Source organism: Amblyomma mixtum, chromosome 5, assembly GCF_055824585.1.
Source record: "Amblyomma mixtum isolate Tamu chromosome 5, ASM5582458v1, whole genome shotgun sequence".
NCBI lineage: Eukaryota > Metazoa > Arthropoda > Arachnida > Ixodida > Ixodidae > Amblyomma > Amblyomma mixtum.
Window position 1 is genome coordinate 58,855,662 of NC_143016.1, and position 25,803 is coordinate 58,881,464.

The following is a 25,803-nucleotide window of genomic DNA, read 5'->3' on the forward strand; positions in this document are numbered from 1 at the left end:
TTGCAGAACATACACAGAGTTTATGCATATGCAATGTGCCCAATAGACTATTGCACTAGCTTTCAAGTTCATAAACTACTGAATACTGATCTTACTACCACCTAGTATACTTATATAAATGACCACACTGCAGCAATGTCATGAACACATTGCGTGGCATGCACTTACAGGCAACAAATTTATCCATGCAACTTAGAGGTTGTCCCTTGATGTCCCGGGGCAATACCTTAGGGGCCACTGTCAGCCAAGGGCAGTTCACTGCAATCCAGTTGTAATCCAAACGGTAATCCCAGGTAATCCAAAGTAATCCAATGTTTTTTTCCTTTGGATGTTGCAGATGTTCATGACACCGGCCAGAGATAGTAGTAATCCACAAGAGGAGATTCGTGCTGGACTCTTGAAGCTCACATACACAAATGTGCACGCACACACACACACACACAATGCAGAGTGTATCCACAGGGCTTCGTCTCACACTCCAAGGTCAGCACACTATCATTCACACAGAGAAGCGCGGCTTCACTGTAATCCAAGTTGCAGAACAGGAGGTGATTACCAATATCCAAAAGGCAAAACAAGCATGGTATCCAGGTGACTGCATTTCTGCAGCAATCCAAAAATCCAACAGGTAGTCTTCTTGAACATAACACTACAGTGTCTCACAGGCACATATTCACACAGTAACTCCAAGCTGACACCATTTTCACTGAAGTCAGCAAATCTGTAGCTCATAAGACTAGAGACATGCCTCACAGCACTCACATCCCCTTAGAGTGGCTGTTGGCAACCGGGCACTGCCAACAAGCTCACACTCTGTGGACACTGTTATTGGTGGAGTTGCGAGGGGGCACATTCTTGATCACTATCCTGGTGTGAAATGCATTAGGATCCGGGTTGATGCATGTCAGATTGGCACTCTTGAGAAAGCTCTTGCTGTTGCCACGATGGTGGTGGTGGTGGTGGTGTGTGGATGAAGAAGTAGGTGGAGTGGCTGGTAGCTTGTGGAAGAGTGGCAGGGGGGTGGGAGCACTGTACGCTGGAGGAGGAGAAGGCCGCTTGGTCACTAAAGGCAGGGGCAAGACTGTGGGCAGCGGGATGGGAGGACGGCCCCTCGGACGACGAGGTGGCTCCTGGGGAGGGGCGGCCCCACGATGAGAGACAGACAAGTCAAGCGGCCTCGTGTCTTCTTCACTGCGTGAAAGGCTAGGTGGTGGCAGTGGGGCACAAGGCGGGGTCCTGGGGTGGGCAGGTGGTGGTGGTGGTTGCGGCTTCCGTGGGCTGGGGACAGTCTTCGGCATGTTGTGCTTGGCTGCTTCTGGGAGAGATGCACCATCGGACTTTTGTAGCGGGGAGCTGGCTGGCTTTCTGCACACGCTCTCAACCTCCACAGCATCGTCGCAGCCATCCAGCTTGAGCTTTTTGTTGGGACTACTGTCCTCTACAGGTGGGCGGGACCACTGAGTCCGTTTCTCTGGTTTCTCAGGCGATTTCCGCTTTGACTGGTGTCTGTCGATGTCACGCTGCTCCTTACGCTTCGATTTTTTTCCAGAAGGAGGTGACTTGTCTTGTCCGTTCTGAGGTGGTGACAAGGCCTGACCCAAATTTGGTGGCACCTCCTTAGTGTGGATCAGTATCTTGTGGCTGTTTTTGTCCAGCGTGCTTATGGTAATCTTTGGGAGCGGTGGTGGCGACTGGGCCTCTGCCGGTGGCTCTGATGCCTTCTGTCGCTGAGGGGTTGTGGACTGCACCAAAGCTACGGCCTTTGGACTTCCTGGTGCTGTTGATTCTTCCTCCACAGTAGTTTTCCTGCATAGAGCCAATTGAGGTAATTGAGCGCCACGGTATCAAGGCAACACAAAAGCGAAATATACTACTTGAGCATGAACAACAACCATTTATATACTGCTGATGAGCAAGATACATAGAGTGGCAGCCACGAGACATGCCTTTCTCGTCTGTTCAGGCACAATTGAATGGTTGTACAAGATATAAAGGTAGCATTATCGAAACCACAAACGGGACTCACATTTCAGGCGTTTCCACTGCGTGGGGTTCAGCGGCAGGTACGACAGTAGCAATTGCTTCTGTGGGCTCCTCTGGCTGAGGCACACTGTTAGGTACAGGTGCGACAGGCTCAGGTGATGGTTTTGCAACTGGTTTGTTGGCTTGTTCTGGAGTCTGAGGAGCTGGAGTGGGCACATGGTTCTCTTCAGCAGGCTCTGACGAAATAGGTGGACCTGCCTCTGGCTGTTTAGTCACTTCTTTTTCTTCATTGCTGATGGCTTCATCTGAAGCAGTCTGTTGAACTACAGCAGTGGGTTCAGCGAGAACTGGTTTCACAATGGCAGGTTTCGGAGGAAGTTTGTAAATCCGAAAAAAGAGGCGCAAGGGACAATCCTGCAAAGAAGCAGATACATCCCCCTATCACTCCCTATGCTTTACACATTTAGTGACCTCATCACAACCATAACCATTAGTGTGCTTTATTATATGACAACCTTTCAATACATTGTAGTGTACTAACTGTTTAAAGTGTCATAACTGCCAAAGGAACTTGGCACAAAGGTACTTTCCATTGTGATGTGGTAGTTTGATACTTCACTCTGTCCCCTGTGGTTCAAGATAATGCAAATGGCAGGCCAGAGGCGGACAATACAAGTGCAACAATGGCATGCTTCTTTTCAGTGTTCATGAAAGCCAACAGCTGCATAAAACTGGCAGAAAGAAAAAATTGGTGTTAGCTATCACGCTTCATGTTGCACTCTAGTTACATTCTCTCCATGATGTAGGCACTGCACCAGTTTACTTACTCTTTTCCAAGCGTAGATATAGGCAACGTCCATCAATGAGTAGCCCTGGTAGAGTACATCATCCATATATAGAATATCAACCTGCAAAAAATGGGAGAGAACCCTACTAAGCATATGGAGTTAATCAGCATACCACGACATTTTGAAAAGTTGACCACGACAAAAGGCACAAATCGTGACCTGTTACGCGCAACACAGATGTATGCAAAGCGGGTTCGGGAGTCCAGCAAAGGGGCCCGAATGAGATTAATTCTCCAGGGCTTCATGTGGGGCGGCGGAGCCTTGGCTTGCCAATTAGCGGAAGCGTGGGTTCCGTTACAGGCTGCCGTTCCTCAAGCAACCTCGATTGGTGTCAGGGTCGAATGGCAATTTAAACGTGCCGGCGTGCAGCATTAGTCGCGCGAAGGCAAAGTAGATGGCGCCAGCTTCCCGCCAGGCCGCGTTACCACTTTCGTTTCCGAAGTTGCGTCGCGCGCTGTTTTGCGTACAGACGGACAGAGGCCGCGAAAAACAGGGAAACTTGAAAAAGGCCGCGGGACGAACACGCAAAGAACACTTTGGAACGGAATATTTATTTTTACTTCGGCGGTGCGGCCAACAAAGCTGTCCTCGCGGAAGAAAGCGCGTGCTGGACGCCGCAGCGGCGGCGTGAAAGAACCGCGCAAGGAGCTGTGGTGCTGCGGCCCAAGCACAACGGCAAGCCAACGTGGCTTCGCTGTTGCTGCCCGACCGCTCGACGAACAGAAGGAACGGGACAAATACACAAAAAGGCACTGTGGAGTGGTGGGGGAACGCAAACGGCGGGCGAGCCGGCTACCGCCGGGCCGCCGCATGCACGGGTGGCGGCGGCGGTGGCGAGCGGGACGACGCGGAGCAGAGGGCCCCCGCGAGGAGGGAGGGGCTTCGGGGCAGGCACCGGTTCTGGCGCGAGGGTTGCCATTCGGCCCTCCGAGCGCACGGGGCAAGTGGCGGCGGCGTCGGCGCAGGTGGAAGAACATGCGAGGCGCAGCCGGCGGCCAGCGAGTCCACGCCTCCGAGGTGCCATATCGGAAGCCGGCTCCTCACCGCGCCGATCGTGACCGGTCTGCCGCCGCGCGTGTCCCGAGATGCGGGCGAGGGAGCGGGGAGGCCCCGCGTGCAACCTGCCCGCCCGGCCGACCGACCAAGAACGATGAGCGCCGCCATTGTGTTGAAGGCGGGTGGGGGCACAAGGAGGGAAGCAAAAAAAAAAGACCGACGAAAAAAGGAGCACAACAGAAAGAGCGAGAGAAAGAAAGAAGAAAAGGAAGGCAAGCGCGACCGAGCGGGACGGCGCTCGCGCTGGCAGCGAACGATCTGTGCCGCGTCGGCAGCGGTCGCGCAGTGCCATCGACTGCACGGATGGCTGACCGGTCACCGCTTGCCGTTCTTTGACACGGCGAGAGGAGAACGTCCGTTCAAAAGGGCGAAGCTGCATCCCCACCCGCCGCGGACGGCGCTGACCTTCCGACGTTGGAGTGACGCGCGAATCGCTCGTCGAAAAGAACAATTCGGGCCGACAACGTCGCCTTCTTTTTTGTTATGCCTAGTACGGATACTGTGGACTATCACGAAGTGCGCCATCGTACGCGCAGCTTGTCGTTAAGCAAGGCTTATTCAAACAGGCAGCATCATAAAAGTAACGCGCCGGTTCACGCGCACCGCGTCCATTAACATAATGAAGCTTTTTACGGCGATGAAGGAACAATACGGCGGCTGAGCTAAAACTTTGGGAGGGGAAAAAGCGGACTATACTCGAACAGGCACAAGGCGACATAACTCGCGTGATGTTTCCTGATAGATGCGCCGCATAAGAGGGGCGCCAGAAAAACTACAGTCTACAACAAACTACAATATACAGAAGAATAAGCATTCTTCACTTTAAACAGGGGACAAAGCAAATGAAGGAACAGTCTTCGACACAATTATTTAAATATCGTCAGTACTGCAGAATATAAGCAGACAGTTGGAGTCCAAAACCGTGCACAAAAAAAAAACTGCTCGGCCAGCTATCTTCCTCAAATACATTAAATAAAAAGCGCGTTAGAAACAACATTAAAGACAAAAACATGCGAATGCTGCCCTTCTTTCTCCCAATATCTAGAACAGAGTGAAAGCTGACACGGAAGTACTGTGGAGTAGTCTTAGTATGCAATAGGACAAGCGCTCGTCGTCCTGAGTCGTCCCATCTGTAATAGTTTGCGCACCCTTGTGCTAAAATGTATGGGCAACTAGCCCCCTTTAAAGCCTTGCTAACGTTTACCGAGTAGTGGTCGGAAGCCGTACATTTCTCTCACTAAAAGCACTCCTATGAAAACAGCGACATTTATCGCCAGAGCCGTTTTCTAATGCCTTCAAGCGCAAGCAAGAAAAGCAAACCCGCTTAGTGCGCTACCCGGGGACCTCCGGGGAAAATTGGAAACATACCGTGACATTCTAGGCCTATATAGCGCAGCTCTAATCCCCAAGCACGTCACCCTTTTGAGTCTTCGGGTTTTCTTAGTTCCTTTTGGTTACACTGTTCATAAACCTTCGGAATAGTCCAGCAATTTTCGACGCCGCATCGAAACGCTGAAACCGAACACAGCGTTTAATTCTATTCGCCATTAGAAAAGCGCCCAGAGGCGCAGCGCCCCTAGACATCACACCGAACGTCGGAATCGAACGTCGAGGGCAGAGGCACAGCGCCCGCGCAGCCGTCAGCCAAGGCGATTCCATAAACAGTCACCGACGCCGCGCGACGGACTTTCCGCCTGGCGTCTTTGTTCTCCGCACCACATGTCGCCAGCCTCATTATCCGCGCGCGCTCCCTCTTTTCGCGAAGAGGTCCCCCCGATCACGAAGGCAGCAGCTTTGTTCCGCGCCGACGACAGGCGCCGCTCTCGACCCTGCCTCTGGCGGCACCGACGAGCGACAGTCGCTCGTTCGTTCGCCGCCGAAAGGGCCCGCCGTAATTGCTTCGGCGCGACCGTCTTCCCCACGAGACGGGCGCGAAGCGCCGCATGCTATCCGTTTAAAGCAATAAGGTCGACTCCCGGGTAGAACCACATCGGAGGGGGGGAGGGGAACGGGTGCTAAAATTTTCTTTCAAGTTTCGTCCCTTTAGCACTAACTGTACGCTTTAGCTAACGGTAAATAAACACGGTCGCAATCGCGCCAGCTATACACCTTCTCGCAGCGTGTACGCCTGATTCGAGGGAAGAATGCCATGCTCTTTTAACAATGCTCTTTAAACAATTGTTTTGCCTTCTTTACTGTTATATTTCAAATGTTCCTATTGTTTGTGATTTCGTATTTTTGCTCCCCCCTTATGTAATGCCCCACCTAGGGGTCCTTAAGGGAAAATAAATGATGATGATGATGATGATGATGATGAAACGAACCTATAACACTTTTTGAGTAAGTGAACCTCGTTATAACGAAGCTGAACGGGCACGGAGATTACTAAGCTTTCAAGGGGAATCAGAATTCCTTCGTTACATCCAATAGTTCGCCAGGCTCCACTCCATATAGTCCGCTACGCCAATTCTTCCCACAACCTTTGAGGAATGCGTCAGAGTCAGCCAGCGTGTCGTCAGTGTGCACAGTGTTCCGATCACACGGTGTCCTGGTTACGCGTAAATCTTTAGCGCGACTTCTCATAACAGGTCACGGCCGATGTTCGCGAGCATGTGGACATGCAAGGCTCCACGGTGGTTGCAGCGAGCTTCGTCCACGTCTGTTTGTCCGTTCCTTTCTTTGACTTCGTTCTACCGATTCTGCCGCAGCCATCGTGAAGTACGAACTAACATAGCTCAGTTAACGACCACTTTAAATCGCGAGGTTGACACTTCGCCGTTCGTTGGAAGGAAGTTCACCGACAAAAATCACTCGTTAAAAACAAATAAATGGATGCATTCGGAGAGGTTTCTCTCATTTTTGTTCTTCCCATATATGATTTCACGGCAGCTTTTCCGTCAACGAAAAACCGTTCTACGTAGTCTGCACGGAAACGCAAAGTGCTTACATCGTCATCGTTCCCCAGAAAGGCGTCTACAGCGTTCACATTCGCAAGTCGAAACCAGTTCAATAGCGGAGGGCGTAGCGTCAGCGTTCTCTGCGGGAAGCTACAGCCAGCCACCGCTTTAGCATAAGGTGGTGCACCAGTACGCGATCCGTACCACACAAGCACTGAATGCACCACAGAGATACATCAGCACTGAATGCATCACAGAGATACATCAGCACTGAATGCATCACAGAGATGGCCTGTGCAATTTGTAGCGAGACAAGCGAAATGCGAGACCCCATTTCCACGTCCAGTGGATATGCCTTTGATACACGAATGTCAACGCACACCGCGCAAACAGCTGCTTCCGAGAACATCCCCGTACGTTTCGCCGAACCGCAAGAGGCGCCTCATTTCCGACGGTGGCACGCGGCGCGACCAACGAACAGCTCGGCCCGTTCCCGCGCGCAGCGCACCGGCAGGCAGGCAGGCATCGTGGGATCCTCTCTTCGTCTTCGCCGAGCTTCCTCGCCGGCATCCATATCTCAGTCTGCGGCGGCGGCGGCGCTATTGTCTTCGCCAAACCGGTCCTCCCGCGCAAGCAAACGAACCCTAGGGTCATCATCTGCCTCGCGGCGCCGCTGACAAGCGGGCCACGCGACGGAACACGGAGGAGACGACGGCGCGGAGAGCCTCTGATACTCGTTCTCTTCCCACTACACGGAGTCCTTTTTGAGGGTATGCGAAAAGCGCGGCCGTGCCTGGAATGCGGTACGCAGAACCGCTTTCTACACTTCTTCCCTGTGCGCACAAGGTGACTTCCGTCCTCTGTGCGCTTCGCCCCTTGCGAGGAAGCAAAAGCAAGAGCACTGCAACCCGTCAGTTTTGGCGGTTCTCGGTGCTCGGTTCGAATTATACTTTTGCGAAAGCGCCAGTAACCAGTTTCCTTGCACCGTTTCGTATTTAAAAAAGAAAAAAAAAACGGACAAAACAACGCACGGGCAAAAGACGACACAGGAAGATGATTCCCACCATCGTCTTGGGTCGCCTCTTGCACTAAATCCTTTCCATGTCTCTTGAAATACGGAACTATGCTAGACTCTTCTTCGAAGAATGAAAAAAAGCAGCCCGGCCTTCTTGAAACTGTACTATAATCTTCATTTCAAAGATACTCAGCTTATACCCCCCCCCCCCCCCCCCCCCTCAATTTATTCCCCCTTTGTCTTCCCTTTGACGTGTTGAATGCCGGCGTAATAAAATTGCGGACCTTTGTCCTGTGTCGTTTAATGCACTAACGTGCATCCTGTCAGCTTTTCCTGAAAAACGAAAGCATGCAGGAATCTCGAAACCGACTACGTCCCACAGTATACTCGCGCGTTGCAATCGTACCTACACGAAGCATTCCGACCACAAGTCTGGATTCCGTTCACTGTTCAGTTACGCTACAAGGCGGCACCACGACCTCCGAGTCAACCCTTGCACTAGGCCGCCGTCACCGATGGGTCCTGCCAAAGCAGTGTACGAACGCGACAGAGAAAGGAAGGAGGGGGTTTCTACGGGTTTTTACGCGACGGAGGGCCTAATGTGCACCTAACTAACTACAGCTGCGAATTTCGCCTTCATCTACACAATAACCTGCCAACTCGAGCTCGGAAGCCGAACCCAGCCACACAGGTTCGTACAGGCCAGAGAGCGCTCACGGGAACGTGTGTGCTCAGCTAACTGGCGCCTGCGCGATGCCTGTGTGTGCTCACTCCTCGCTGCATCCATATTCATTCGTGCGCCTCCGTCCGGCCGCATAATGAACCGATAGGACCTCCGGCGAGGCCCAGCAGCGGGGAAAAATGATGCTTCCACTGAGTAAAGCTAGCTGTCGGGTTGCAGCGGCGACACCACTACCGCGAACCGCAGCCTCAGAAAGCGCCCCCCTCCCCCGCTATACGGCCGCGCGCAGCCTGTCGTCCGCGAAAGAGCTGCAGAACGAATGGCCGCTTCTCGGTACCAGCGGGCCCAAGGAAGCGCCGGCGCTTTCAGAAAAGGACGAGTGCCGTGAGAAGAAAGCGGCCATACGGCGTGGCCGGCGCGAGGCCATATGGCTCCCATACTATGCTGCCTCTGGGCCCAAGCACTGAATTTTTCACAGCCCGTTTCCCCGCGCTAGACTCTTTCCTCGGCCCTTTTGCGAAAGCTCCCACAAAGCACATTTTGCGTCACCGCATCATGTTTTTTCTTCTCTTTTTTATCGGCCCAGAGGATCAAGATAGAATCAACAAAGAGCACACACGTTTATTTATTTATTTATTATTATTAGTGCCTCAAATGCCCATTGGTGTGGGGTATTATATGAGGGATGGGCATAAGGTTCAAGTGAAGAGTGGTTCAATGGCAGTCTTGAAGGAATGTGGGTCGGAGTGGTGCACAGCGTCGACAGGCACAGCGTACACACATACGTGTACGTTCGCGCTCAGTGTAACTTGCAACACCGAAAACATAGTTGGAGCTTCCTTCACGAAAGTGCGGGAGGTCGTTGGCCGTGATTATGAGTTTAGAGTCGGGTGCAACTCGTGAATGAAGCGGCGAATGTCTCATCACAAAGGAGGAGCTCCAGCCAATGCCGACGGCTGATCATGAAGTGGTCGTTAATCCCCTTGCACCTGCTATAGTCTGGCAAGTGGGGGATTAACCGCGGACAAACCGCGATGTCATGACATTCGGCGGACACCATTGTCCAGGGGCCTCCTTTGAGAGGCATTTGTGGCTGCTTGCATAAATTGCGCCCAACCGTAGGTGCCATTCGAGATGCCAAGCCTTTCTGCAGCGCATACCGCGCCGCATTAAACTCCTATACGACGCGCGAACAGCACAGTGGCCACTGCTGGCACGCGGTCTACGGACTCCAGTCGCAAACGAATCGGACCTGAGTGCGAGCTGCCGCCATTTTTTCCTCCATTCCCGCAAGCAGTGCGCGTGGAAAGCAACGCCCCTCGGTCAAGGGAAATGGGCGGAAGGAAGTAGGCCACCCACCTGATACTGGGCCGCCAGGCTGTACTTCATGCGGATGAACTTCTGCAGGTGGCTGATGGTGAAGGCGGCCGGGCAGCTGAGGAATCGCCGCTGCGCCGTCGGGCCCTGGGGTTCCTGGGCGCGCAGGGAAAAGACGGCGCTGAGCATCAAGCGAGACTGAGGAAATGCGGGGGGCGAAGGAGTGAAGATACACGGCCGAAAACGAGCGGCTCGCTGAGAAAACAACTAACGCTTGTGTCACGAATAACTTCGAAAGTGTCCCTACCACGGATGACGCGGGGACGGATTTGTGGGAAGGAGGTCGCCCCTCGCCGGGCGACAAATTTTTGCGTGGGAAAACCATGCCGACTCCCATTTTTTGTCTACGAAAAAATTCCCAAGATATGCGCGGTACGAGACCACCCCCTCCAACAAGTGACCCACGAGTCCGCCCCTGGAACGGCGACGGAGGTTAGAAAGATTTTGCATAGAGCGACTACTGTGATCAGCTACCGTGATACGCCTGAGCTGCGAGGGGCAAAATGCGGGCGCAATCAGGATAACGGAATGCGAATGGCGCTATGATAAATAAAACATGCAGTCGGGCTAGTTGGTGAAGCATGGTTTCTTGAGGAAGCTTTATCATCACTACTACGCTATGATAAAACTTCCTACGATAAAACTACGATAAACTTCCTCCGAAAACGTTCAAAGACGTAAACTCCCTTTTCATGCGACTGCTCCTGATATCAAGCATGGCGGGAAGCGAGAAGGCAGGAACAGACCCACACTGCGTGTCTTGTCTCCGCGGTGCTTTTTCCCCATCACGATCTCGCATGCCAACTAGCCTGCTGGGGCAAATAACGAGCAAGCGAAAACTAAAACACAGAAAATGTCAAATGAATTCGAAGGCAAAGAAGGACCCGCTAATCGAGACACTGCGCGCAGAGCCTCCCAGAGGCAGCCCAGCGCCGTGCCGGTCTCCCCTGGCGAGAATCCGCGACGGCTGACCACGCGGACCAACTTGTGAAAAAAAAAAAAAAAAAACGCACCGCAGACCACAAAACCGCAAGCACGAGAGAGAAAGCGAAAAGAGCGAGGGAGCAAACTGCTGCGCGCTGGGTGGCTAGAATTATACCCTGGACGGTCAAAGCGGGAAAACCGCAAGGCAGGGGGATCGGCAGTACTTTCGCTTTCTAGTTTTTCCCCTCTTCAGTACCGCCGCCCACAACCCACCTTTTCCGCAAGGAGAGAACATTTACGGTAGGGGGCCAATCGAAAGGGAAAGCGGCGCCAGAAGCCCGTAAACAGCGCACTAAACGGAGGAACGCGATAGAGATAAACGACGATGAAGTGGCCGCCGAAACCGTCTCTCTCTGCGCTCCACGCCTGCATCCCCCTCCAAGTTAAGAGGGAAGAGAGAGACAGAAGCTGGACATTCCAGGTGTCGCCGACTCGGGCGACGTATCGTCGCAGTTGTACAGCTGTCGCAGGCCCGGCTGGAACGTTTTAACGAAGAAGGCGCGGACAAGACGAGAAACGGAACTAAATCACAGCAATTCGATCTCTTCACGAATCAGTAACAAAATGAGGAGGACAGTTTTGTGCACCGGTAAACTGTCATGTCTTTTCCTTTTCTTATCGCACTTTTCAGTTTCCGAACAAACGACGAGTGCCGGACAGCGTACTTGCAATACGTATACGTATGCGGGTGTTCCCCCAGAAGGTAGCACACACCCTGGAATGCGCACTAGGTGTACAGTCATGCCCTGTTAATGTGTTCTGGGCTCGAATTATGATCAATTTTTTAACTGTCAGTGCGATCTCCACAAAAACTGCCCATAATTCGAGTCCATATTAGCAGATCACATTTTCGCCTCGTTAATATGGAATCTGGTTGTTCCAGACAAAGGGTCCGTTGGAAATGCACAGAACATATTGCAGCCCATGTATTCCAGCTCAATTAATATGGACAGTGATCTCAACAAAAGCTCGACTACACCAACGAGATGGTTCCTTCAGAGTGTTTTCAGTCCACAGCGCCAGTGGAAGGCCGTGCAAGTGTAGAGTTATGACCGTTTCTCATACATTTTTTTTTCGTTGGGGGGGGGGGGGGGGGTTCATGCATAACAGTGGTAACTTGCACAGTTTATGCGCCTTTACTTTTGCCGAATTTCATGAATAGCCGTGAAAGAAGTCCTCTCAGCAGTGTCCGAGATATTGAAGGACAAGCTCAGCAGCTATCAGCTGACTCGATACAGGTCTGCAATACTGGTCTCCGCGATGTGAACAGTCATAGTAAGAAGTACGGCACTACTACATGAGACACCATCACGCACGTGATGGACCACTAGCTCTACTAACTATAAATAATGACGACCAGCTGTGAGTTGATCAGCATTTGACATTATATATACATAAGCAAACCCTAAACTTTATCGGAGGCCTCCTCGCTGTCGCCGGTGCACAGACGCGTCCTCCGCAAGGCGCGTTTAGCAAATGACACCCCACGGCACGGACACACAAAGGTGCAAACGACGCCAGAGAGATTTAATGGGGCCTGTTCCCGCTGGCGGTGCACAAACCTAAGACAAGCTGCTTGTGCGCAATAAACGCCCCGCTGCCGCGGCTACTCGCAGCTGCGCTGTGAGGACTGCTACGCCCTTGCGCCCACCCGCGTGAATGCTCTTGGCGAGAGCACCACGCGTCGCTAAGAAAGCCGGCACGAGGGGATCAAGCGCGCAGCGTGCGACCCCTTCCCGTCCGACTGGCGGCGGCCCATCGATCGCGGGAGTCCCCGTTGCAGCCACCGCGCGGAGCTTATAGCCCGGCTCGTGGCGGGAGACTATACGCGCACAGCCCAATGCACTGGCTGCTCAGGCATTTTGTGCGCTCGGCAAGCTGAGTATGCTGTCCTCGCATGCTGTCGAACCTCGTTATAACGAAACTGTTTATAACGAAATAGTGAATGTAACGAAGGAATGACGATTCCCATTGGAAGCTCGGTCAACACGGCCTATAACGAAGCTACGACTATAACGAAGCAATCGCCAGGCCCCATTCAATTTCGTTATAACGAGATTCAACTGTATTTCAATGACGCGCACTGCTTACAACTTCCGAAGACAGCCATACAGATTGGGGGGGACACAAGACAGGTACTGCGGTTATACGTATTCTAATTCACTAAAGGATGAAAACGCGCAGGCGACGTTGTGTCGTTTAAAGAAACAAGAACCTAGATAAGAGATCGGCAGAAGGGAAGAAACAACACCTAGACTGAGCAGACTGTGAACGACAACAAAAATAACGGAAAAAGAAAACAAAACAGCGGAGGAAAACGCAGATTTGCGACCTCGAATACGGAAATTCTGCGTCGCTCCCCTCCGACCGGCGAGTTGCAACGTAAGAGTCGTCCAAAGCAGACTTTATAGGCGTGAGCACGTCGTCGCTAGCATATCATAGGGCCTGAACACGTGGCTTCGCCGTTCAAGGCACGGGCAGACCAAGACAGCCTGCTCAGTGCAGTCTCGTGAGTGTCCCTATAGCCGAAAAAGCAAAGGTCACCGAGAGACTTTGGCCCTTTTACCCGCCCCGAGGGAGAATGCCGACGAGTGGCCGAGTACGCGAAAAGGAGCCGTCAAAGGAGCAGGCTGAGAGAGAATTGGGTCATCGCGTCAACCGCGCGCGTACCGTTTGACTTCCGGAGTCAGTGGCCTCCTCGTTCTTCTCACCGGAACTCTGCTCTTGTTTGCTGCGAGGAAAGAGGGGAAAAAAAAATGAAACAGCATTAGCATACACAATAGCGTACCGCCAGCCGACGACCGCGCACGCACTGAAAACGCAAGAAATGGGAGCGCGGTTACAGCAAACCCTTGCAACCATGCATAAGCGCCTTGCGTCGTGCCACGATCGAAACTATACGATTACGCTCCAAATCAAACACAACTTGTGCTCCTCGAACCTGCATGTCTGCGTCTGCACACTTCTTTATTTTTTTTTTTTCCTGCCTCTCGAGAGACCGCGTCAGTGCAGGCCATCGTGGTGACTCAGTCCAAGCGGCCCTTGCGCTGATGCCACTATGGCTCCCAGTTTCAACGCGAAAACTCGCTCAGTGCGGTAAGTAAAAAAGTGGAGGGAACACTTCAGCTCCGCTTTAGAGGCCTGACGAGATAGCGTCGATGGGTCCCTTCAGCGGTCCGGGGTCCTCTTTGCGTATCACTTCGCAGACAAGGACACTGTTCTTTCACCAACACGCAAAGTAAGCCTAACCATCTGCACTTCCAGCTCTCCGAAAGCCCGGGCGCGATAGTCAGGATCTTCGCATGCTGCACAAGACCACGGCCGTTTTGTTGTGCACTTCTTTCGCAGCTTACAATTAAGCACGTTACTTCACGCAATGCTTTGAACCAGCACGAGTGATAAAAAAAAAAAAAAACCGCAGACGCAGTGCACGTTATTACCACAGCCGCGACACTCCCACAAAAACAACAGCGGAGACAGCCCGCGCGAGCCACTCGACCCCTCCACCAAATGCAGGCGACGGGCGTCCGCGGCGACCTTTAAATCAAGCAAACTACTGCGCCTTGACGCCGCCGGCTAAAGGGCGTCGAGGAGAGAACACGGGGGGGCAAAACGCCGGGGAAGGGCAGCGTCGTAGAGAGGAGAGCGGCCCCACCGAGGAAGGACGCGTTTTATACGGCCACAGCCCAATTGAGATAAACAGTCGCCCACTGCTCTCCTCCCATTTAGCAGCGGCCAAGCGCGGGTCGAGCCGCGTGCCTCTCCCGAGGAGCGCGCGAAAAACGCCGCGCTCTCTGCCGATAGCAGCAGAAACGGTCTACGTGCGGCCGCTAGCGAGCGGGCGCACGCACGCACACACAAGCGCTTTTATAGCGAGCGCGCGCCGGCTCCCCGCGCAAAAGGCTGTGCGGAATGAAAAAAAAAAAGTAAGGCCGGAGGAACGAATGAGCAGCTCAGAAAGGAGGAAAGAGCGCACGGTTGCACAGCCGCCGAGGCGCCACGCGGCACAGCCGGCGGAGTTCCTCGCACACACGCGCGCGCGCAGCAGCGGAAGCGGCGTGCACGGTATCGATTGCGGCGGAGGACGCGCGCGCTCGCACCCGGCAGAGGAAAGGTTGGGGACGTCGGGGTGAGAGCTAGGGAAAGGAGGGAAAGGGGTGCTGCGAATTAAATGCGGCAGTCGCCAACGTCACGCCGCCTACTCAATGACGTCAGTGGTTACGTAACGTTCAAGCTAATCCTCAACAGGCGCGATGGGTGACGTGGACGCACCGCTTCCCCGGTAGTGGCGCGGAGTGAATGGAGGCACAGGTGCTTGTTTATGTGTGGGTCGGAACTGTGGCCGCAGGATATGTGTCCTTAATAAAGTTCTTCACTACTCCGTACCAGGAGATTTGCTTCTGGGCCGTACTCCAGCGCCACACTTTCCCGCCCTACAGGATTCCAAGAGCAGCTTCACCACATGACATGGTGCCAAATCCCGTGATCTGTATATTCCTTACGAAGGCTGCACGAGCGGATGTTACACGAGAAAATGGAGAGTCAGGACTGCGAAGTCAAATCTTATAACACGGAAAAAAATAAAGGAGCTCTGCTGTCGGCGGCGAGTATTGCCCGCTCTTTTCGGTTTGAGCAGCAAATGCTACGCTGATTAACCGCGGCCCGAAGAAACTCGCAAATGAGTTTCCAGCTTCAGCCACCTTTAAATCGCAAGTAAAGGCCTCAGTTGGCACCAAAATCAGTTGAGCAACGGATTAAAGCTTGCACGTGGAAGCACGGTTTCACATCTTAGGTCACACACTGCCAAGTTGCGCGCCGTCAAAATTATTACGTAATTACACCCGCAGAACTATTGAAGGCACAGGGATTGTAAGGGATATTCTACGTTCCACCGCTTACCCCGTGCTGTACTCCAGGGAAACGCTGATGGTGTCGTCGGGGCTGAAGATGAGCCTCGCAGAGTCGTCCACGACGCCCCGATCCTCGCGACACTTCACGCCGGGATCTGCGACGGGCAAAGAACGGAGAAGGCATCCCGACCACGCTGTAGAAGCGATGGGCGGATACAACACATGGCGGCTAACTGCGCGGTGCCGCGGACACGACACTCCACTAGCCACGAAGAAACACAGCACCATGCCTACGGAACTCGCCCGGAAAGAAGAAGACGTTGAAATGACGCTACAGCGACATCACCGCGTCCTGACAAGGCCGACATCGAAGACAGACATCCGCAGAGGCCTCGGAACGCACGTTACGCAGCCGACGGCTTGGCTAGCACGGTAGAGATCGCGATGTAACAGAAAAAGTTCTAATTTTCCAGACTGCCTCTTTAACGCGTTGTCCGTTCGTACGCCCTCTCCTTTAAAAGAGTGCGTTGTTGGGCGAGGCGGTCAGACATACCTTCAAAGTATACCGAGCACACAAAAACAAGGACGTGAAGGTACGCACATAAGCGCAGACTCGCGACTGAAATCGTATGAAAGGGAACACATCTTGTATGCTTTCAAGCGTCATATCTAGGACCATGCGCAGTTCAGATATCTGCCTTCTTTTTGATGAAGGTTGATCGAACGGTCACTTACACAATCATCCCCACGCTTACTGATGATACAATAAGTTGCGATGGCTGTGACTGTGAAACGGGCCATCGCTACTTATTGTATGCAAAGCGCCTTGGCTAAGTCATGCGCGCACCTGGTAGATGCGAGCCTCAGTAATCATTCCAATAGTTTGGTGAAAGCTGGTTTCCCGATTACTGTCATTGCTGCTGTGGCAGAGAAGCCCTTACGGAAGCTGAAAGCCAGACCGTGGCAGGAGGGTGGCCGGTCAGAGAAGAGAAGGCCAGGGGTGCTGCCCTATACCTTCACAGGGTTTCCCGCAATTTGAAGAATGTGGCGAAGCTATACGATGTGCCGGTGGTGCTTTCGGCACCGTGCAAATTGGCCTCATTATGCCCGCTTGTCATGTCCGAAGGGAAAAGTAAGCAAGACTGCGTGAAGCGTCATGCCATCCCATATTACTAGGGTCGGACAGGCGTTGTATATGAGGTTCCCCTAACCTGTGGAAGGGCATACATCGGTCAGATGGGCCGACGTTTAAATGACCGCTTAAGGGAACACCAGCTTTCTATAAAGACAAGGATCGAATTCAGCCCTGCACTGCGGCGCTTGCCCGGAAGCTACACGCGACAAGCCATGCCTATACCTTTTGCTAACGAAAACAAAAATTTTAAAGAGAAGCAGAAATCAGGTCTCACGTGAACTTGCCGAGGCGTTTTTCGTCAGTTAACGTGGGGATGATTGTGTAAGTGACCGTTCGATCAACCTTTATCAGAAGAGGGCAGATATCTGAACTGCGCATGGCCCCAGATATGACGCTTGAAGGCATAAAAGATGTGTTTCCTTTCATATGAAATCAGTCGCGAGTCTGCGCTTGTTGAGTGTACCTCAACGTCCTTGTTTTTATGTGCGTAGTATACTTTGAAGATATGCCCTCTCCTGTTGAGGTGCTTTTTCCCTTTAAGCACTGCAGTCACTTGACTGCATCACTCAACGTTGCCACTAACCGCCGCTTGGGTGGCGACACTACAGAGAACTTTAGAACAGGAGGACCCAAACGGTCAGGGGGACAGGGCAGTCTTATTCTAAAACTCGTTACTAATTAGACTGCAGCTTGAGGCAGTGAACTTGATGTTCGGTTGGAAGACGCCATCTTTTTTCTGAACAATTGCTATACACTTCTGCTATGGACAAGAAGTAGGTGAATTTATACCTTAAATAAAACTTCTGTGCATTCGAGCCGCATTGGACGATCTCGTGCGTCCGACAGCTGAAAATGCCGCCTTTCCGAATTCAGAACTGAAAGCTACAGAGCCCGCCACCAAGTTCCCAGCGCACTAACTAGCAGCTATACGGGTGCCGCACGAGAACGGCCGAATCCATGCAGCGATCCTTGTATGCGTAGCCGCGATGAGTATGCACTCTATAAGAGCAGTAACTATATATATGCGCGTCTTCGAAGCGGCAGACATCTGTACTCACCTGGTCCTGGATGTTTCTCATAGAAGTCACGCCTCTTCTTCATTTCCCCTGCAAGAAAGAAAACATTTATTGGGAACACGAAATACAGCTCCCCCTCGATACCGGCTTGCCAGAACCGCCAAGGAAATACTGCGTGTTAGCGCCAGTGTTAGCGAAAAGCAAAACATTCAGCCTGGAAGACGATAAACGCAGGAATCCGGCTTGTAAGAGATGTGCGCACTGACAACAGCACACATGCAGCAGGAGACAAGAGCATCAATTCGAGGCTGGTACATAACGTACTTCTTCACTTTTCTCGGCCCTGAGCATGCGAGCGCCGCAGTACACGTTGGTACAATTTTTTAGCGTCACCGACGAAGGAGACGGAAGCGAAATCCGCACGCCGTTCACGGCACGCAGTGAAGGCGGCTGAATGCACGCTTCGCTTTCCGCGTGATGCCACTACGTAAATTCTAAAAGCGCATGCAGCGTTCTCTTACGTTGGTAGAGACCCGGAACCACCTTGTAGACGATGTCTTGGAGAGTGTTGTCCGGCCTGCACGCGGGCAAAATGAAAAGGAAACGTGTTTTCAGCACGGTGTCTACCTCGTGTGCTTGATTCAATTTAGACTAAGTAACCAGAAATTAGATCGACGTTTCACACGCACTCGCTTGGCTAGATCGACGAACACGCAGAAACATCTGTAGGCCCCGTGCGCGTTCTAAGGCATAATCACATACGCAATGGCTTTTAGCAACACACCACCCCTGGCAAGTGGCCAAGATCTTCTTTCGAATAGGGCCCAAGGTTCCCTTTTGCGAGAAGACTGTGGGGTATAGAAAGGGTTGTGGGGCAGAGCACAGCGGCGAATGTCCCGCCAAAGGGGAATTGGTGGAGAAGGAGGAACCCCAGCGGGCCTCTCCTTGACTAAGCGCCTGCGACGTACCTAACTGCTTTACGCCAGAAATGTACTGGGTCAAGAAGCCGGTAGACGGCCCCGCACGCGGTCGAACAGTTAACACACGCACGTATATATGCCGCAGCATGAGACGGCGCATTCTATCGTTCTATATACCCACCGGATGTAGTTCAGAGGCTTGGTCTTGTGCACCGGTACGTCGCAGATGGGACACAGCTTACTGGTGTCCAGGTAGCGCACGATGCACACCCTGCAGACTGCGGAGAATGCCAGGGAACGGAGGAGGAGAACAGGATGTCACAAACACACTGCAAGTTTTAGGCCGCTTCGCTTCAGCCGTCACGCAACTGGCTCACACGCGAAGGAGCGCCGACACGAGGAGAGAAAAAGAAGGAAAGGCCGACAGAGGGCGCGTGTTGATTGCCCTCTTTGCTTTGCCGAAGGGCGGCTAATTAGTTAACCGGCACCCAGATCGAACATTCTACGTTACTCCTTAAATACAAGAGTAAAATTGACGCCCAAAGCATATCAGGGAAAAAGAAACAGAAGTTCCCGTCCAGCCACTGCTCTGAGAACAGCCCACAGACATCGTCGTCTTCGGAAGAACCTGCTTTTTTTTTTCGCGACTACGGGCTTCTGCGGGAACTATATAGCGGCAAGCCAACCGTCTACGCCTGCAGAATCCTCTCCTATGCGGATACAGTCAAGGCGCTTAATACCGACTGACTAGTCAGCCCAGTCTGCGCGGAGAACAGCTAAGGCGTTACAACGTAAAAGAACAAGGAAAATCGCCTACAAGCTCCGGTTTGAACAGCACGTGTTCCATTCCTCCCATACGCGAGTCCAACACCGGCTCACTAGAGACTCCCTCTCACATGCAGCCCTGCCACCGCCGACGCTTCAACGAAGCAGTCACAAGGCGGCAGAGTAAATAGCGGCTAGGTGAAAAAGAGGCGGGCAGAGAGAGAAAGGGACTCACATGAGTGCAGGCACTCGACGAGCGTGGTGGCATTCACCAGGTAGCCGCCGCACAGCACGCACGAGATAACCGAGTTGAGGTCGGCCAGCCTCGCACCCGGCATCGTTCGAGGGGGCCCCGCGACACCCTGTGCAAGAGAAGGGGAAAGGGAAATTCGCACACAATTAGAGACCTTTGGAAAGGGGTGAGCGTATCCTAAAGGGACAGCGTCAGCTATCCCTTTGCGCGCCTCTTCGTGTGTTACGCTAAAATTGGTTATTTACGATCACGGCAGAAATCTCCGAACACACACGAATTTCTTCTCTCATAAATCCAGCATTAGCCTGCTGCTGAGAGACACTGGAAGCGCAAGAGAACACCGAGCGAACGAAAGCGCAAAACGTTGCGTCAGAACGAATGGCGCCCCAGTGCGTTCCAGCGGACTAGGTGCAAGAAAGATTGGTGTTTAGGACACGGGCAAACCGCCAAGCAGCTAGCGTCATAACAGAATACCAGCTTTCGGACCTCTGCAAAACAGTACGCACGGCAAACACGGATCAGTGGCTTGTATGCACCCAAGTCATATGCCGGTCGCCATGTTGGAGCACCAACACCATAACTGACGTCTCTCCGCTTATCTCATCCACATCATCGTTATCAGCTCTGATGTGCGCTATGGACTAACTATGCTTGGTCCACCATCATGGCGTCAGCGACGTCGCGTGCAAGCGCCCCAACCAGTAGATGCAAACTCGCTCCCGGCGCGGGACGTATAATACATTCGCACGAGAAATTTTTATTCCAGTAGGCGATCCGGTGTATCGCTCTCAATCCGCGAAAAAGCACAAAATCCACAGTGATGGCAGCGACGTCACAATCGTCTACTGAGACGCCGGACACGCTCCGAACTGCGCCGAGCAACTTGCTCCGGATCAACGTTTGGAATACGGCTCTTGAAAACGAATAGTCCATCGGAAACATACTTTTTGGTTCAAGGAGAAAATAACCGTGCTATACAGATAACCAAGAGGAACCCAGTCAGTGCCGACAGGCTAACGATTGATTGATTGATTGATTGATTGATTGATTGATTGATTGATTGATTGATTGATTGATTGATTGATTGAAAGGCGGGCCACGGGGCACGCAGCTGTGAATGGATCCGGAGTAATTTCTACCACGCGGAATTCAATGAAATGCACCGCGGCGAAACCGCGAACTGGCGCTCGGCAGCCGAACAGTATGGCAAGTGAAACACGCGCGGCGGGTCGACCACTTCACGAAACTCCCGCAGGGTTCAAAGTCATCTTGTGCTGTCCGTTAACAGGGTGCATGAGCAAAACAGACCGCGTTCGGCCGCACAATCGATGAGACTCCAGCAGCAGCCCCGCCCACATTCAAGACAGACACGTCCAGCAAGTCCCCGACAAAGCAAAGGGTACGAATGCGCCACCGTTTAAAAAAAAAAAAAAAAAAACCGCACCACGCACCATTCAAACTAGCGCTTACCTTCTTTGGCTCTGAAAGTTACGCCTCCTTATCTTTTTTTTTTATTTTTGTCTTCGTTTCTCCGTCCAAGCCACAGACATGTCCGCAAACGCACACACACACAAAGGGGTAAAGTAAAAAAAAAAAACTCAAGCGGGCGTCTCCCAAGGTCGGCAGCGCCAAAGCTCCCAATTTCGGATGCACCGCCGCTCCGCCCGAGAGAGACCATTACGAGCGCACGCCGCATATCAAAACAAACCGGTACTACACGCGAGCGGCCCGATATCATCTTCGGCGTTTTTCTTTCCGAGAGAGCCCACCACGTTTTTCCTCTCCCCACTCGAAAGACGACCACCCGAAGCGCCGCCGTCGTCGTTTGGCGTGACAAGCACCACCGCCGCTCGAAAGAAGAGGCGAAGTCATTTGTCTCTCCGCGTACTTTTTTCCCCGTTCTTCCTTTCTGCCTTCCCGCGCTCTCCTCCGCGCCTCCGCAGAACGCGCACAAAGCAATGCTGCGCGCCCCTACAACCGCGTCGGGCGCGGATTCGCGAATCCGCGCGGCTCTTCTCCGCCGGGCGCTTTTGCTTCCGGCCGAGCGGCTCCAATATATGACGCGCGCGGGCAACGAGGAAGCACCGCGCCGTACGTCGTTCTCCATCCCCGCCCGCACTCGTGCTTTCTTTTTTTCCTCGCCCATCTTTCTTCTTTCCTTCTGTTTTCCTTCGCCTTTGTTCTCGAGAGAACGGTTCGGGCAACGCCGGGGTGCCATCAACAGATGCCGCGCATCGCGGAAACAAAACGCGAAAGCGTGGTTCGTGAAGGAACTGGCGGCGGCGGCGGCGTCTCCGAATCGAGCCATTATTTCTCGGTATGTCCCGGATTCCAAGGCAGACGCTTCGGCGCGCGCCAAAGTTGTTCTTGTGGCGGCGTCACCGAGCCAAGCGGAAAGATAGCTTTCCTTTGCCATCCAACGACACCCGTATGCGTACAAGCGTGTCGGTTTTTCGTCGCAATTTGCGACCCGAAACACATAACAATCGTTCGTTACATTAACCGTGCACTACACCTCAACAGAAGTTCTAAGCGGATGTTACTATTGCCGACCGCTGCAACGCGTCAGTTGTAACTTTGTGCGGAATACCAGCCGATACAACTCCAGAACGAAGCGGCAAATGACCCTCAAAGGAGCCCCTTCAGCCAATGGCGTCGATCGATCCATTCCTTGACCGATTCTGCCTTTTTTTCTCCCTTGACCGATGTCTGTTCACCCGCTAGCGTGAAATCGCAGGGGATGGCAGATGAAAGGGGAATAACCACGGCTTAATCGAATTCACATCGGCGTCATTATCTGGACAGCCTCGTTGGAGGGGCATCTGCCGCTTCGTTCTTGAGTTGCCACAGTCGGAACCTCCAGTTCCGACATCTCTGCGCCAGTTCTAGGACCGAAGAATCAGCTTGAATTTCGAAGTCACACGTGTCAGCAAGAGCGCATGAAGACGTTTCGGTAACACGCTTCCATTACCGCTTCACACAGGCTTTCACACCCCGCATACGCAGTTACTATACCTGCAGGCTGTAGCGCGGGTAAGTTGAAGGGCTCCAAGTAGAGCAGTGGCTGCGCTAAAGCCATCTCGCAAGACTATAGGTGACGAAGCGACGAACGAAGTGCAGACGCGCCACGATCCAATCATCGCAAAATTCGGGCGCGCGTTTTGAAAAACCCCAGACAACACCCCAAAGAGGGTCCCGAAATCGCGCGCCAAAGCCTCCCGTGAACAGCTGTTCCGCGCTGACTGCTCGGAGGCCACCCAGACGCTTCAAAGGCGCGGCGGCGCAGAAAAGACTTCCCGCCGGGTCCACGAACCCGCAAGGTCAATTATCTTTCCTCCGCAGCACCCCCGCGCGCGGTCGTGTCGCCAAAGGCGGCCGCGCGCCGGGCCCTCCCTGTCGGCGGCTAAAGATAGCGGCCCAGGGCCGACGTTGTTATTGCTCGCCTCAGCGCCAGCGGGATAGCGGCGACGCCCGCAGGCCGCGCGTAAAACGCGAACGCCGCCACGCGGTCACTGCAGCCGCACTCCTGTAGCCGCATCACTCGATCCGCACGAAAACGTGCGGGCGCAAACCGTGCTCGAATAACCTTAATATAAAGCAGAGAGAGAGAGTGCGAGTGGGACGAGGATAATGAAAACAAATTCCTCTAAGGAATTAGCAACACTGTTTCAGATTCAGTACGATTACCTTGTCTTTCGGTACAACGTGCGATACATGGAGTGGTTCACACTGGTGTGAAAAGTGGGAATGCGTGGAGAATAGAGGCTCACGGCTTTTTCCCACGACCGTGCTCACGCTTGCAGCAGCAACCACGCGCCTTAAAAGCGATGGGTGGTGGATGCCGGCGGCATGGTTCGGCACATGGTCTGAGCGAAGCTAAAGCCAGGAATACGGCGGATCGGAAAGTGGTATCGGAGAAAGCCCCGGTGCTATACTAATATATATTTCGGGGGCTGCCCGTGTGCACGGGCCTAGACATATATAGTACATACAAGGGGCTGGCGCGTGTTGCTGCCCTCGAAAGGAAGCGATCACTAACTCCCCTGCTGACTGTTTCTCTTTGCCGCGTGTGTAGATGCGCATGCTTTATCACTCTGAACCATTTGTGCTGCTTGTGAAAATCGCAATTCGCTGGGCGACTGACTGCAAATACACGCTGCACTTGCCATGTTAGCTACACTCGACACTTCGATGTAACTTGCACTCACCCCTCAGTGCTCTCACGGAAGATGCTCTCCCCAATGAGCGCTTGGCTTCCTTTCTTTTTCTGCCACTTTTATGCACTACAGCTGTAGGCGAACTGAACTGCATCACCTGTATGCACTCCCGAGACTCAACTTTCCGCAGTGTGTGTGTGTGTGTGTGTGTGTGTGTGTGTGTGTGTGTGTGTGTGTGTGTGTGTGTGTGTGTGTGTGTGTGTGTGTGTGTGTGTGTGTGTGTGTGTGTGTGTGAGAGAGAGAGAGAGAGAGAGGTGGGGAGGGGGGGGGGGGGTAGACTCCAGACTGCGGAATCAGAATATGCATAACAAACGAGACAGAAACAGTTGAACACCACTGATCTAACAAGAAACCTCCCTGTGAGCAGCGTCCTAGAATGGCCACAGAGAGCGTAGGTTCCGCTATGTTACAGCAGCGCCCGGACCTCCTTCCGACCAGGTTTGAGACGAAAAAAAAAATGGCTGAGGCTTAGCTAAGGCGGAAACTTGGGCTAGTTGGAAAGCTTTTGGATTCATATTTGCTAGCGCTTAGTGAACACACGGGACAAGAACACAAAGCGTTTGTCCTGTGTATTTGTGTTCTTGTCCCGTGTGTTCACTAAGCGCTAGCAAATATGAATCCAAAAGCTTAGCTAAGGTTAAGCCTAGTCAGATGCGAGGCATATTGATGGCTAGGCTTGGTAATACATGGCTTTCCTTGGTTGACGTTCATCCCGCTCTTCATCGGTCTCTGTGGCACGCTGAAGCTTTCGCTTTTCGTTCAAATCAGCCCTGCTTCTAGGCGGCATCCCAACACCTGGCCGCCTCGTAAGTGCCCGGAGAGCTGTTGTTGTTGTGATGTTGTGACTGTGTCGTGTCCGGTCGCTGTGTTGAATGCAGCGAAAGACGCACACGGTACTTTAAGACTTCGTTTATTTAAAGCCGATGAGGGTGCGACCAGCGTCGACCGAGGCAGGAGCCGAACTGGCCGCCCGAAGAAAGGAGGGAGTGGAGAAGCGTCCACGGGAGGGAGTGGCTTCCCAGAACAGGAGGAGGGTGCGGGGGCGCACCGTGGGGGGGCATCTGTCGACAGCGTGCGACGAGGGGCAAGCGGTCGTTAGGAGGAGGATTGAGTGGTCGTTAGGAGGAGGATGCGAACTGTCGTTAGGAGGAGGACGCGGGGGCGCACACACACAAAAGCACTAAGGGGACACAACACTTCCTTCCCCCTTAGAAAGTTGCCTGGTATCGTGCAGGGGGTCGGCGCTCACGCGTGGAGGCGCGCTGGCTTTGTGCGCTCGGGGGAGAAACACTTGTAGGCTGGCTGTTGTTCGCTGTGTCTCCTAGGTCTGTCCTGGGCGAAGTCTCTTCTTCCGGGAAGAGGTGCCAGGCTATGTGGGAAAATGGTGCACGTGCTCTCTCCGCTGGCGGACAGCTCTCAGACGGCGTCGTAAATCTACGCAGCTGGTTGAGATGTCGGCGTGCTACTGTGCCATGTATGTTGACGAGCCAAGAGCGCAGGCCTATGCGTCTGACAATTGTAGCTTCCTCCCAGCGTGGCTTTTTCAGAAACTGTCGGGCGAGGACGCGCTGCCCCTCATTAAGCGTGCCGCAGCGCGGAATTGCTTTTTCTTCCCGGAACGTCTCTGCCTTTGGCTCGGGGAGGATGGCTGTGAGCTGGGTTCGCATTTCACGCTCGAACATCATTTTCGAGGGTGTCTCGCCTGTTGTGCTCTGAACCGTCGTGTGCTGCTTGAAGAGAAAGCGCGCAAGGCGGCGCTGCAGCGAGCCTGTCTGATCTCTTTCAAGGGCGCGTTTTAGCTCGGC

General features: G+C 53.2%; 1 protein-coding gene across 2 annotated transcripts in view; it reads right to left on the reverse strand.

The window, feature by feature from the left end:
• Positions 1 to 25,803, reverse strand: part of LOC149342321 (uncharacterized) — a 74,610-nt gene continuing 48,807 nt past the window's right edge. Inside the window, exons 2-11 of one of the 2 annotated variants that reach the window (XM_089544615.1) lie at positions 19,764 to 19,890; positions 18,945 to 19,041; positions 18,365 to 18,420; positions 17,886 to 17,933; positions 15,742 to 15,847; positions 13,513 to 13,573; positions 9,841 to 9,954; positions 2,811 to 2,891; positions 2,027 to 2,397; positions 1 to 1,806 (exon numbers count right to left, since the gene is read on the reverse strand). In XM_089544615.1, coding sequence (XP_089400741.1) covers positions 807 to 1,806; positions 2,027 to 2,397; positions 2,811 to 2,891; positions 9,841 to 9,954; positions 13,513 to 13,573; positions 15,742 to 15,847; positions 17,886 to 17,933; positions 18,365 to 18,420; positions 18,945 to 19,041; positions 19,764 to 19,866 — 2,037 coding nt within the window. In that variant the 5' untranslated portion in view covers positions 19,867 to 19,890 and the 3' untranslated portion in view covers positions 1 to 806. Of the gene's footprint in view, positions 1,807 to 2,026; positions 2,398 to 2,810; positions 2,892 to 3,391; positions 3,830 to 9,840; positions 9,955 to 13,512; positions 13,574 to 15,741; positions 15,848 to 17,885; positions 17,934 to 18,364; positions 18,421 to 18,944; positions 19,042 to 19,763; positions 19,891 to 25,803 lie in introns of those variants that run through there. The other variant, XM_089544616.1, reaches the window with a different exon arrangement.